The 14,630-nt window shown below is 34.7% G+C and overlaps 1 protein-coding gene across 5 annotated transcripts in view; it reads right to left on the bottom strand.

Annotated features, from left to right (window-relative positions):
- The window catches only part of EPHA6 (EPH receptor A6), an 854,316-nt gene that overhangs the window by 231,316 nt on the left and 608,370 nt on the right, over positions 1-14,630 (bottom strand). For all 5 annotated transcript variants that reach the window (XM_019839578.3, XM_019839585.3, XM_023238878.2 and 2 more), the window contains 2 exons: positions 11,360-11,433; positions 8,589-8,714 (listed from right to left, as the gene is read on the bottom strand). In XM_019839578.3, coding sequence (XP_019695137.1) covers positions 8,589-8,714; positions 11,360-11,433 — 200 coding nt within the window. The remainder of the gene's footprint in view (positions 1-8,588; positions 8,715-11,359; positions 11,434-14,630) is intronic.

Here is a 14,630-nt window from a genome sequence, read left to right as displayed (position 1 = left end):
TAGGGGATGTGGAAGGGGAGATGGGGTAAATAGGTAAGGGACATTAAGAAATCTACCCTGAAATCATTTTTGTACTGTATGCTAACTAATTTGAATGTAAATTAAAAAATAAATTAATTAAAAAAAAGAAAGAAAAACAGGGGCACCTGGGTGGCTCAGTTTGAGCATTTGAGTTTTGATTTCAGCTCAGGTCATGTGTGGGATCAACCCCCACGCTGGGCTCCATCCTGAGCATGGACCTTGCTTAAGATTCTCTCTCTCTCTCTCTCTCTCTCTCTCTCTCTCTCTCTCTCCCCTGTTCATGCTCTCCCTCTAAAATAAAAAAAAATGTTTCAAAAAATAAAAAGAGGAAATAATTTGTTCATATACACATAGCTCTTAATGTACTGATAAAAATGAAACTTCATTTTTAACTACTAATTTTCAACTAACTCTGAAAATCATACATATCATTCTAGTTACTATGGCATTGATCATCAAATTCTGTATGGGAAGATATTTATATCAAATGTATTTTGAGAATTACGTGTGGAGTGCCATTCTTCTTAGCCATTTCAACTAAATATAAAAACTATTTTGAATCTGATAGTCATGTTTCTGCCCTTTTACTGAGTGTTTACTGTATGACAGAGCCTCAGTATGTGTCATCTCTAAATTTTACACTAATCCTACATAATAGCTATTATTATTATTATTATTATTATTATTATTATTATGAAGAATCCATTTTATAGGTAAGCAAACCAAATTTCTGAGAAATCACTAAATTGCTGAAGGTCATAGAGTAAATTAATAGTAATACTGTGATTCAAGCCTGGGTCTGTCTGGTTCCAGTCTGTCCTTTTTATTCATACTATAATGTCCAGGGAAAATGGATATAGCCCATCTCTCATTACATCATTTGATTTAGAATGCTATGAAATTCTTGAGTAAAAGGCACAAAAGTCTTGCCAGAATCTGCTGTTGATCTTATTTTCAGTCTAATTGGTTGGGCAAAGGGGTTTCCAAGAATAGAAAAGAAAATTAATCTGACCTCTACCATAAATCCTTTAAACTGATGGACAAGAACAAAATTTACATTTGAGAAGATCATCTAATCAATCATGGAGGAAATAAGCCATAAACACAAGTTTCTTCTTGTAAAAAATGAATTGTAAGACTGCATCTGGAATACTGCCCACATTCCTCTTGTCATGTTGCAAACAAAATACAATATAGCTGTGGAAGAGGAACAAAAATAATATAGGGGATAAGAGAGTTCCTTTAAGATAACTAAAAAAATAATAGATTTTAGAAGGGTTAGTTGGAGGTTTGCAGGAGAATTAGCAGTGGCACCGGAAGTGAGCATTTTGCCCTGCATATTAGCAAGTACAACTATGACCTCAAAGGAGATGGCAGTAACAGAACCAAATATTAGACTGAATAAATCACTGGTTTGTCATTCACTTTTTATATCCTCTTTGTTGTCCTTTTGACTTTCTTTTACCTGCAGATGCTTGCTGAGAAACCAACAGTTAAAACTTCCTGGACTATTCTAGGAAGAGAAAAAAAAAAATGGTGACTAAGCCAAGAGAAGAGAAGGCTGAAAGTGGAGGCAATAATGAGTTTTTTTTATAGATAAAGGAATAGAATATGAATGGCTGAGAGATATTATGCATTTCCACTGAGACTAGGGAAAGAGGGAAGGTCAAATATAAGAGGGTACCCTATGGGCTTACAGACACAAGGATGATTTTTTCAATGGAATAATGTTTCAAAATTATAGATACTCTGCAAGGCAAGTGTTTCTTCTAATGGTTTAGGTTCACGACTGTCCTGAAAAAGGAAAAGCCTTTCAATGACCTTTTTCAGCCCATGATTAAAATTCAGTTTACCAGTCTTCTCATTATCTCTCAAGATATGTGTAAAATAATGATTCTATCCTAATCTGACCTGGTTCTTTTAGCCTGGGAATTTCTGTTTTACAGTCCTCTGGCCACAGTATTTCATTTTATGATGCAAAAAGTCAAAGAAGATAGATGCTCTTGATAGTCTCCTATGCAACAGAGCTGCTCACTTCATTTAAATGGAAATGCACATTTTCATGGAAATTCAGGCCTGTATTGATGAACAAAGATAAGCTGCCACTATTAAATAGAATAGTGATATACCAAAAAAAAAAGTGTCCTAGAAAACTCATTAAAAAAAAAAGTAAAATTTACAGTGAAAGATAAGGAATTTTAAGTATGTATGTGTATATACTGTATATATGTATATATATGTATATGCATGTGTGTGTGTATTAAGCCTAGATATTGCATAAGTTTTCTAAGGATTTGTCACATAATATTTGGATAGTTACAAAGTTGAAAATCCCAGGACAAAAGTTATAGAAGACAGGCTGACTACATATGTTTTTGATAAGCATAGTGACTTACTATGAAAAAAAAAATAAGCACAGTGCCTCTTATAAGTAGATACTAGCCATCTAACAAACATTTCTGAGGGAACATATAAAGAAATGTTATGGGTTATGTGTAATATCATTTCTCATTTTCTTTCTTAAAATTTTAATGCAGTTATTTTGGGGTTCATTTTTTAACAACCAATTGAAGAAGTATTTAATGACTCTGTATGTGTCTCCCAATTAGAAACCTGGAAAGCATTCTTTTTTTTTTTTTTAAACAGTAAAGATGCTATTTATTGCACCTTTAGATTTGCTAATTTTTCTCTGAGATAGCTCATTTGAATTACATTGATAAGCCAATTGCTCAGTGATGCATTACTTATTCTGAATAATCTTATCATTAAATTAGGGCTTTTAATATTCTGGAAAGACATACTTTTATTTAAGAAGGAGGAGGCACATTTTAGAAAAGTAAATCCAAGCAATAAATAGCATTTGATTATGCTGGCATTAGAATAACATTTGTTATTTTTAAAAAAAAAATAATAACATTTATTTATTTTTGAGAGAGAGAGAGAGAGAGAGAGAGAGAGAGAGAGAGAGAGAGCGCAAGCATGAGTGGGGAAGGAGCAGAAAGAAAGGGAGACAGGATCCAAAGCAAACTCCAGGCTCCAAGGTGTCAGCATGGAGCCGGACATGGGACTCAAACCCACAGACCATGAGATCATGACCTGAGCTGAAGTCTGACACTTAACCGATTGAACCACCCAAGCATCCCCAGATAACATTTGTTCTTTAGAGCAAAACACAAGGAAAAGAATTCTAATAGGACTCACTGGCCAGCAGCAAATAACAGCCTTGCACATAAAAGTCCCTTCCCAACCCTAGGAAAAATGCTTAATGGTCTGCACCTTTATTTATTTGAAGTATTAACTTCTTTGGCCTCAGAAATACATTTATCTAATTTCTGGATTTTTTTTTCAGTTTTTATATTCTCAAATTTCTCATATTTATCCATTATCCTCATATTTTGTTACATGAGAACAGGCGGGTATAGTTTTTGAGCTCTTATACAAAAATAATGTAGTGTTTAGAATCATAAAAGAACACAAATAAGCTTTTATATCTATAAATTCTCAAACATTTTCATGAATGATAAAATATTAATAATAATAAATCTTAAGGATTGCAATTATTTCTAGATTGTATATATCTCTAATTGGTTCTTTCAGACTTTGGTTTATATGTAATTTATTTTCTTCACAAAATACATTTATTCTCTAAATATCCATACAGCATAAGAAATTCAATATTCTTTCAGGAAAATGATTTCCTGATTGTCTTTCAGTTAAAATTTTTGTTTCAATGAGATATTAAATATCTTTAAAAATTTTTTTTCAACGTTTATTTATTTTTGGGACAGAGAGAGACAGAGCATGAACGGGGGAGGGGCAGAGAGAGAGGGAGACACAGAATCAGAAACAGGCTCCAGGCTCTGAGCCATCAGCCCAGAGCCCGACGCGGGGCTCGAACCCACGGACTGCGAGATCGTGACCTGGCTGAAGTCAGACGCTTAACCGACTGCGCCACCCAGGCGCCCCTAAATATCTTTAAACTACTTAAGATTTTTTAAAATTGGGAATAGTTCCTTTTTAAAGCACATTTTGATACCTTTTATGGACACAGTGTTTTGAGTTGAAGAGTAAACTAATAGCATAGATACAAGATAACATAGTGGTTAAGAATAGCAGCTTGGGTAGGGATGGATAAATGGATAAAGAAAATGTAGTATATATATATGCAATGGAGTATTACTCAGCAATCAAAAAGAATGAAATCTTGCCATTTGCAACTACGTGGAAGGAACTGGAGGGTATTATGCTAAGCGAAATTAGTCAGAGAAAGACAAAAATCATATGAATTCACTCGTATGAGGACTTTAAGAGACAAAACAGATGAACATAGGGAAGGGAAACAAAAATAATATAAAAACAGGGAGGGGGACAAAACAAAAGAGACTCATAAATATGGAGAACAAACTGAGGGTTGCTGGAGGGGTTGTGGGAGGGGGGATGGTCTAAATGGGTAAGGGGCACTAAGGAATCTACTCCTGAAATCATTGCTTCACTATATACTAACTAATTTGGATGTAAATTTTAAAAAATAAAAAATAAAAAATAAAGTTAAATTATTAAAAAAAAATGTAGCTTGGGAGTCAGTCATAGCTGGGTGTGAACCCCAGGTCTTCTATGACCTAATCTTACAATCTTGAGCAGGCCACTTAATGTTTCTTAACCTCATTCTTCACCTATAAATGAGAATAATAATATCTTCTTCATGGGGTTATTATGACAACTTTATAAGGAAATATATGAAAAGCACTTAACACAGGGTCTGAACTTGAGTAGGTGCTCAATAAAAACTATGTGTTAATCATCATCATTATCAGAATTGAAGAATCTCCAAAGGGAAGTAGCAAAAAAAAAAAAAAAAAAAAAAAAAAAAAAGCTAGGGTAAGCATTATTATTACCAAAGGTTAACATTCAATTTCACAAGGGAGTTAGCTATTATGTTAAGACTTCAACAATAAAATACACTAAAGGAGACAGGTTAAGATGGCTTGCTGCATTGTGCTGAAGGCCAGGTGTTTATACATATATATCTCAAACCTGACGACAACCTCAGAAAGCAGGTAGGTATGCCCATTTTATAGATGAGGGAATTGAAGCTCAGAATGTGGCCCAAATCATGCAACTGTTAAACTGCAGAATCATTACTCGACTCTAATTTGTTTGACTCCACAGCCCTGTTTCAACTTAACTTCCAAATTTGAGTCAACTTTGGGAACTTTTCAAACTGGACCATGCAACCTTATTCAGACCAGATCTGAATCTGAAGCATGAGTTTATAGGCAGCTTACACTTTATCAACCCTCAGCTTTTATTTTCTCTTTCATCTACCATCTAACTCATCTAAAGGAACCCAAGAATTCAGAGGCCTAGTAAATATACCTGCTGCCTGCACATAGCTTCACTCTGCAGGCTCTTCTCTGCCTAGAGTTGGAACATTTCACTACCCTGGAAAGTGCCCAGGACAACATTTTAAACTATTTCTTTATAAACAAACAAACAAACAAACAAACAAAAACAAAACAAAACACATATAGGTCTTGTTGATTTTTCCTCAGCAATGAATGGTGAATCTCAGTATCCCCTCTATGGCTTTCTCAGTGCTTCAATCAGAACTAAATATCTTTCCCCTGACAATTATTAAGACCTGATGTCTTGCTTCTCTCCCATCACCACTACTCCAACACACCTCTCTCCCCTCAAGTCATTTAATTTACATCTCCAAGGGAAATACCTAAAGCACACAGATGATGAGAAAATAGGAGTCTGAAAAGAAACAATCAAATAGGTGGGAAAAAGTAAAGGATATGAGACAACCTAAGGAAAGGCTTTATAGTAGTGTTGGGCAAGTAACCAATTGTGTAATTATGTCAGAGATGTTACATAATTCTATCAATTCTTCCATAGTTTGACCAAACAATGCTTTTTTCACACTACTTCTGTGACAAATGTCCACAGACTTACTAATTTTTTCCACATCCAAATAGAATTTTAGGAACGTGACATAATGAGGTTAATTACAAAGTAGCACTGGCCAGGAATGCAAAGCAGAAAGTTATGTTACAATATAACATATGTTACAACTTTGTAACATAAAGCATTTTTATTTTTATGATTTTTTTTGAAGACAAACAATAAAAAGACAGCATATTGTATGAAACTTGAAGTAACCAAAGGTGAATAAATATAAAAAGGAATACTGGTGTATAGGATTGACTACCTGGTTTAGATATTCTTTCTTTGACAAATGAGAGGAATCCCAATACAACTTATTATATGTTAGACAGAACAGGGGGAATGATATTCAAGTAGTCTCTTTAACAGTCACTGCTTTGGCAATGCGTCATACTTTTTTTTTTTTTTTTTAGGACAAAATTTATATTCTGGTTGAAGAAAATCTAAAAAACTAAAAAAAATACTTATTTGTTATCATTTAAGATATTTGATATTATTTCTCAACATTATGATTTCAGACACTGCCATTTAATTTATGCACAAAGGACTACAATGGAAAATGCTTCTACTGTATCTACATGAGGACTGAACACTGCAGTATAAAAGGATATACCACGTTTTCTTGGGGACTTGAGGAAGAAAGCCAACAGTAGCATGCCATGGAATTATTTAACCTTCTCTCTTCTCTATTTCTCTGCTGTGTTAAGTAAATGAATCCCCAAACTAAATGACTATAATGCAATCACTCTTTCAATTATACCTTCAATGCCCATTGATGTGTTTTATGTTCAGCAGAAGAGAATAGAGAATCTGGTTTCATTCCAGGTTCTTAATCTTTCTGATAAGACAGCCTCTTCAGCTGTGAGCACTAGGATTAAGTGTATAGGCCCCTTGTGTCAGCTTTCAAAGGGAGCTCTAGCCTTGTAGGAGATGAGATGACCCATTGTGCATAGCGAATGAAGTGATATAATGAAGGACTCTCTCCAAGTGTTTCTGGAATTCCTGTATAGTGTTAGATTACTGTGTATCTGGGAAACAGAGTCCATTCAGTGTGACTAGTCATACAGAGTCTTGAGTTTAGAAGGGCTCTGTCACTTGTTTAATGCTCTGATGTCACTATCTTGAAATTCTTAGTAACTTTTTAACAAGAGACTCTACATTTTCATTCTGCATTGGTCTCTGCAGATTATGCAGCTGGTCCTCTTGTGGAGAAGGGCTTTGGAAAGAGACAAGGGACGGTCAGCTTCTTTCTTTGGCCTCTGCAAAGACATGATACCTGGCTGGAATGGTCAGGCTTTGTATGTACTGCTCAAAACAGTACATAACAGGTATCTAGCATCGAGAGGAGACCAATACCCCTCTTCAGGATCCAGTCTCCCTTCTCTACTTACACTTTCTCCTTCCCCTTCTTAGCTGTATGCATGGCTGTCCAGTCAGAGAATATGTTTCCAAACTCTCTTTGTGCCCAGGTAATTGAACTGGACCATTGAGATGTGAATAGACATGTTTACAAGTTCCGTGTTATTGTCTTACAGACAAAGCCAAAAAAAAAAAAAAAAAAAAAAAGACTGAACTCTTTCCTTTTCTTCCTCACAGGTTGGAAGGCAGATGCATTGGTGTCCCAGCTTTGACCATTCAGAGGAAGATGACACACTAAGGAAAGGCAGAGCAAACAGTACAAGGAACTTGGGTCCTTTTAAGACCTCCTGAATGACCATTCCTCTGCTAACATGGACTGTTCCTTAGGTCAAGGACTTGAAAGAAGAATAAATATGCTGAGGTCTCTTTGTTATACCAACTTAGCCTCTGTCGTAAGTATGAACAGAATAAGGTCTTGGGAACTAATTCACAATAGTTTTGTATTTATATAGGAGAGCTGAATAAAATAGTGTTCTGTTTGAACATTCTACATAGGGAAAATCACTAATTAGCACTGAAATGATATAAAACTATACTGAAGCTAATTTTACCCTCAATGATTTTTGGAACACTTCTGGATCCTGCAGAGCCAGTCATCAATATGAACACTAATTATACTATATATCTATAGATGTTGGGGCCTGAGTAAATCATTTATTTTATTTTATTTTTAATTTACTTTTTTTTTAAAGAGAGAATGCACAAGCTGGGGAGAGGGGCAGAGAGAGAAAGAGAGAGAAAGTATCTTAAGCAGACTCCACGCTCAGCAAGGAGCCCAACCAGGGCTCAATCCCATGACGCCGGGATCACGACCTGAGATGAAATCAAGAGTCGAATGTTCAACCAACTGAGCCACCCAGGTACCCTGAGGGCCTCAGTAAATCTTTAACAACTTATGAAAAACTCCTGAAGTTACATCTTCAAAATGAATTCCTGTATGACCCTAGTTTCATTGTAGGTTACCTCCATACTGAAAGAAGACTACAGGAGTTAAAAATGACGTTTGCTTAGAAAATGAATTTAGGTGCTTACATACTTAAAAAAGTAACAGCATATAGAAGATAATTTTACTTCTCCTTTCTTGAAATTTTTCAAGACTAAACTGACTAAAACTGCTAAGATTTAAAATATTATGTTGATAACCTAGCTACAAAACCATCAAGGAATCATATCTTCAAAAGTACAGATTTTATGTTTACCTGCCCCAATGACTCTCTCAATGCGAATTCTTGAGGGATCAATCTCCTTTGCAAATTCATGAACTGCTAGGGATGGGTCTTCATATGTATCTGGATCTATGTAAGTTTTAATTCCTGGGAAGCGTACTGCAAACCAACAACAACAAAAAAAGATTGATTTAGTTTAAGAGTATTTTAGTGATTACACATCTTGTGTATGTTTAAAACAAGGATTGACATATTAAAGTAGTCATTCTTGTTAGTTACTTCAACTCTCTTTTCTTTCTGTCCCACTCCTCCTCACCCCCCAGTAAAGAGTTGAGTACTTGGAATCAAAAATTTATTTACCTGTTAATGTAAAATGACCTGGTGGTTTAATAGAGAGTGAGCTGACAGGTTCCAGAAAACATATTTATTATATTTCTGTAAAATGTTTAATCAGCTCACTAATTCACAAACAACCCATACATTTTGTACTTGATCTAGCTCAGGACATGGGGGGAAAGGCATAAGCCTTTCTCCCAAAACCCTTTCGGCCAAAATGAGCAAGCCTGTTGGTGTCCCTCCTGGACACTTTGCACTCAGATGACAAACAGGGATGGTTGGAAAACTTGAATGTGTGGTTATTTTTTCATTTGCCACTTCTTTCAGTATCTGAAGAAATCACAGACTGTGTGTAGATATTCCTCTGTTTTGCTGGTAGGTTTCTGTGTTCCAACAGATTTCTGGCTCCCGGAGGACAGGAGATCATTTCTTATACATCTTTGTATCTTTCTAAATACCTTAGGTATGGTTTTACAGGTAATAATCACACAGCAAACCTTTATTAAATATGAATTAGTAGGGATTAAAAGATCAATGCAAATTTGTGGCATAGTGAATAGGTGATACTTGGTTTTGTTGCTTTAGATTTTGAAAGCTGCATCATACCCCAAGTTATTTGTTGGCTAGGATTCCTCAGAAACATGCTCTTGCAAGAAAATTTCAAAAGCAAACAAATAAAAGCTAATGAAGTGAGTTTAGAGGAGGTGCTGAAATGTCCATTGTCAGCAGAATTTGCTTCATGAGTTCCTCTACACTTGTTGCCCCCTTTCATTCCTTTTTGCCTACTGTCTTCTGCTACCAGATGAACACCCATGAGAATATTAGTACTTCCCCAAATATCATCAGCAAAGCATTCTAGGTATACTTAGGCCTGACAATGATTTTGAAATACTATGCTTTATGTGACTTCCAAAGTTTAGATTGGAGGAAAAGACAACAGATAATCTTTACCTCTGGTTCATATTGCAGATACTTTTTTACTTAATGGGAGTTGTGGTTTCAGAATGAATACTCTCTAAACTCAAATCCAGTGGCTACTATTAGATGATTAGTGGTATCTAATTGGATATGTGGTGTTAACATCACCCTCTTTTTTCTTGTAAACACAATATGTGTCGACTATCTGGTTACTTATTTAACTTACCCATGGTTTCTTAAAACTCGGTTTGTTATCTTTCTTTTACTTCCTTGGCTGTCTTAGGTTATTTTCATTGCTTCTTGCTGGGCCCATCTGGTTTAGTTTATCCAAAAACTGCTACTTGGAAAGCAGATAATAAATACCTCAGGAACATCTTTTTCCTTTGCATTTCAGTACTAAATGCCCTGCAGTGAGTCTTAAGGTTGCTCAGCATATGTCATCTATCCAGGTGTTTGGGTCCAGGTTTCTGCATCTGTTCGCAGCATTTCCAGCTCATCCCATGGCTGGCAGTGGCTGTCTTAGCTTTCCCTTCTCTGCCAGTGCAGTGAGCCTCAAATGTATTGTAAGAAAAGAGCAGCCAGGGACACCTTGCTAAAAATGCGTATGTCTTGGCCCTACCATGCACCTTCTGAGTCAGAACTCTGGCTAGTGAACGTGGAACATCCTAATACAGATAGTCCTCAGACCACTGACAAATCCTGTGAGCCTTAGAAATAGCCCTAAACCGTCCCTCTAGTTTGTAATTTCCTCACTTAAATCCTTTCTGCCTCCTTCAGAAAGTGATATAGATTGAAAAGTCTCTTACTCCTTTTGCTCAATCTGAAGTAAAAAAATGAGTTGAAAGAGTTAAACAGCTTGCCTCACACATTATTTCTACACTGTGGTTAATTAGAGAACATCCCTTTCTGAGATGTTAATTCAGCATCTCACGACAGAGAAACCGTCTTGACAAAGTAGTTTGCCATTTGGAGGTGGAGGTGGAGGTGGGTGTTGGGGAGGAGAGGGTGGCAATTATCAAACCAACTATAGTGGTAATTATAGCTTGCTTGGGAAGAGATTCTACAAATGAATATAACCTTGTAGTCAGCTCAAGGATTTCATACATATTCTAAAAGTTAAAGAGCTGATTTTCTTTTTTAGTGTTAATGAATTGTAAATTGATTTGTTATATGTTTAAATGACAGTCCCTACAAGAAGGAATAAAAGTTCCCTAATATTTCTATGGCTAATGCTCCACTAAATTAAACCAACTTGCATTCAGGAGTCATTGTGAATGGTAAATAACTAGATATAAGCAGTCATCTTGTATTTTTAGCATATTCAGCCTTCATGTTTTCCAGCAAGCAGAATTAGGAAAAAAGTACTATCATTTAATGAGAAGCAGGTGCAATTTCCACCAACAAACCTGGAAACCAGATGAAAAGTCTTAATGCTGAAAGGTTGGAAGTACATTTTTTCAGGTTTTCTCAACTCAGTGGATACAAGTTTAAAATGAACTCTTGAGGGCTAGAGCAATGTACAATAATGAAAGGGTCACTGTACTACTTACGATGCCCATTCTGCTGTAAGTGGTTTCTCCTCTTCTCTTCGGACTTCATTTTAGCTTTGATGTACCATTGGCACCTTTGAAAAGGGAAAGCAGAATCTTAGTTTTAGAATTATGCTGGATGAGAACCAAAACCAACTAAATTACCTATCACTAGTAGGCCAAGTTCTTATCACAAAGGCCATGTTTAAGAATATCTTTATATCACAAGTTTCTTTTTTTTTTTTTTGTATAGATCAGAATTAATCCCAGATAAGAATAAAATACTCTCACGTGGATTGATTGGTTTGAATGATAGGAATCTTAGAGAATATTCTATAATCAGCAATAACCATCACATGCTTCCTTATAGAACTTCTAATAGCTGGAGCTGGTAGAAAGCATTAAAAGTCACAATGAGAAAATGTTTTTGAGTCAGAATCTCAGAAATTTAGACAAATGTTTTCTAGTTTCATTGCTAAAGAGCATGCTTTCTTTTTATGTCAGAATTTTGTAAAGGTATGTTCTGTTCTCTCTTGGTATAATTGTGCTCTGAGAAAGAGTAGATGCTTATCTTGCATGACTTCTGCAATATGAATAAATTCTCCAGCATCCATGTGATTTGACAATTCATCAAACTTCTAATTCCAAATGGTTAAACAGACTACATCTGTGGTATATCATCCAATCTTTCAAAGTGATTTTATCTTCAAACCCTAAGGCAAGTTGAGTATTTATTCAGAAATGTCTTACAGTTTTTATAGAATAATTTCCAATGAATACTCCTCTATTATGTGCTTAAAGTATATTATGTGCTTTAAAAAATGAATTTTTTTAATCTTATGTAACTGAAGTAGTCTTCCCCAGTTTGTAGAATATTACTTTCTGATGTCATATAAATTGGAAAACATGGAAAGTAAAAGCTGAAAATAATTTAGTACAAATTTTTCTTTACCATTAAAGTATCTTTTAAAGATAATTCTGCTTCAGAAACCAAAAATAAAGACAACTTTTGAGCCCATCTCTCAAGTTTATTAGGCCAAATTGATTTAGCCTACAATGCCTGTAATATCTTCGTTAAAGCTTCCCATATTTATGTGTTAAGGCAATAATTTCTGATATTTTAATGAAATGCTTTTCCACATGTGTATGTGTGCCATTTAAATCACTGCTGAAATACTCAAAGAGGAAATAAAGCCTTAACTCATATTCTACAAATACACATAACTGTAACTTAAAAGTTACATCTGATTGTGCCATATATCGACTCACTATTAAATGAAACATCATTTAAATCAATTTCCATTATAAAGTTAGAGGCTTTTTTTTTCAAAAAATTGAGGATAAAAGAGGCCCTGCTGTTTAAATAAAATCATACATGAGAAAGTACCCCACAGTTCTTCAAGAGTACTTTCAAATAAGAAAAAAATAATATTTTTGAATGAAATTAACCATCATATATAAATTATCACAGTCTAGTTGACATAATTTGTGACTTTGGAGTTAGAATCACCTTATAGGTCCCCATCATACTTTAACAACTGAATAATCTTTCTGGGCCCCAAACTGAGTGCCTTTAAATTATGTGCAACTCCATGATAAATAGAATATTATCAAGGTATCAATGCCCCCAAACTCACAATGCATGAGCAACACTTAGGTTATAAATGGCAATGAAAACACAGTAGAATTATTTCTTCCACTTAGCATTTTTCTAATAAGGTTTGTTAAACACATAGCAACACATAAAGTGTTGGCATGTTTTCTTTTTTTTACCTAATTAAATTGTCATTGTGACTTTATATGTACCAAAATTGTATTCTAATCCTTCTTCTTGCAAGAGAGTCGTAGGTACGATCATAAGAACTCTAACATTTTTTTGTTTGTTTTTCAAACAAGCTTAGACCTCCACTAGGATACATAGGGTTTTGCTTGTTTGTTGGTTTTTATAACCAGTTCTCCCCTGCTAGTGATTAAGGATTTTGTAGATCACGTTTGGTATTTGAAGGATATCATACTGCATATTTTGTTTTCAACCTGATGGTTAGTTGGTTTAGAGACTCCAACATTTATTTTCTGCCCACTGTAAAAGATGGTTGTACCAAAGCTGTAATGATGGCAAGGACCTGCCAGAGGTTAGCATGAGGTATAAAGAGAGACAGAAACAGGAGAGGGCTGGGCAATAGTATATAATGGTTACACCATGGCATGCCCAAACTGGCACTTTTTATGAGGATTAATTTATCAGTATTCCTGCATTCTTTCAAAAAATTTTTTCTTATTACTATAGCTATCACTCTTCTATCAGTAAATCAGCTTCCCAAAATAGGAGACTCTGAGACACTCTCTATGTATTACAAGAGCAATACTATGTCTATTTATACATAAAAAAAATTTAAGTAAATGTGGGGTACATGTGTCCATTTTACAATTAATTTCATAAAGAAGTCACCATTTCAACTCAAGCATATTAAAATATTCATGTGTTTCTTTATTCCTTGATAAGTTCTATAAAAGTGGGTTTGTTATCCCTAGATCTGACACCTTCAATAGCTAGCAGTTACAGTCAGGCAGGGACACAAACTTCTAAACATTTGTGAACTTATTGATCTATACCTTTACCCTCCTCTAAAACTGTAGATAATAATTTTCCATGCATGCATATCCTCTATAATTTAAAAATGAATTTTAATAAAATATTGGTATGTAAGTAGAGTTTTTAAATAAATAAAAAAAGTGTTTTATTGTTTATTCACTAAACTATTGCCCCTGAAAGTAGCTATTTGTTATTTCTGCTCATTATCAAATATCGACACTTTCCAGTTGAGACGGTGTACTTTAGCTGGTGTCATCATAGATGCATACTTTTTGGCTGGTATTCTTATTGCACTTTTAAATCATGACATTGTTTTCTTTGCAGTATTTGTGTTTTTCATATTATCAGAAAAATTCATGAGATATTCTTTTGTGACCCTATTGATAATCAAGAAAGAATTATTTTTTCCTTAGTAGGAATAAAAATATGATCTGAATATATTCACAGTTTCTCACAAAAGTCTGGGCCTAATAACAAGGCTTATATAACAAGGGTTACAGAAAAAATCTTTTATATGATTTCATACATACTACCTTTACTCACATCTCTGTATAGTCAGTCAGTACCTGGCTCATGGCAACAATCGAATATATCTAAAAATCAATAAATGGTTTTAATTCATTGTTATATCAAATGTGTGCAAAAATACAAATATAAGATTTAGGTATCCGAAGCACTTTGACCAGCTAGTCAGGATTC

Source organism: Felis catus, chromosome C2 (assembly GCF_018350175.1).
Source record: "Felis catus isolate Fca126 chromosome C2, F.catus_Fca126_mat1.0, whole genome shotgun sequence".
NCBI classification, from domain to species: domain Eukaryota; kingdom Metazoa; phylum Chordata; class Mammalia; order Carnivora; family Felidae; genus Felis; species Felis catus.
The sequence above is the reverse complement of the archived record's forward strand: the minus strand, read 5'-3'. Positions and strand labels throughout refer to the sequence as shown.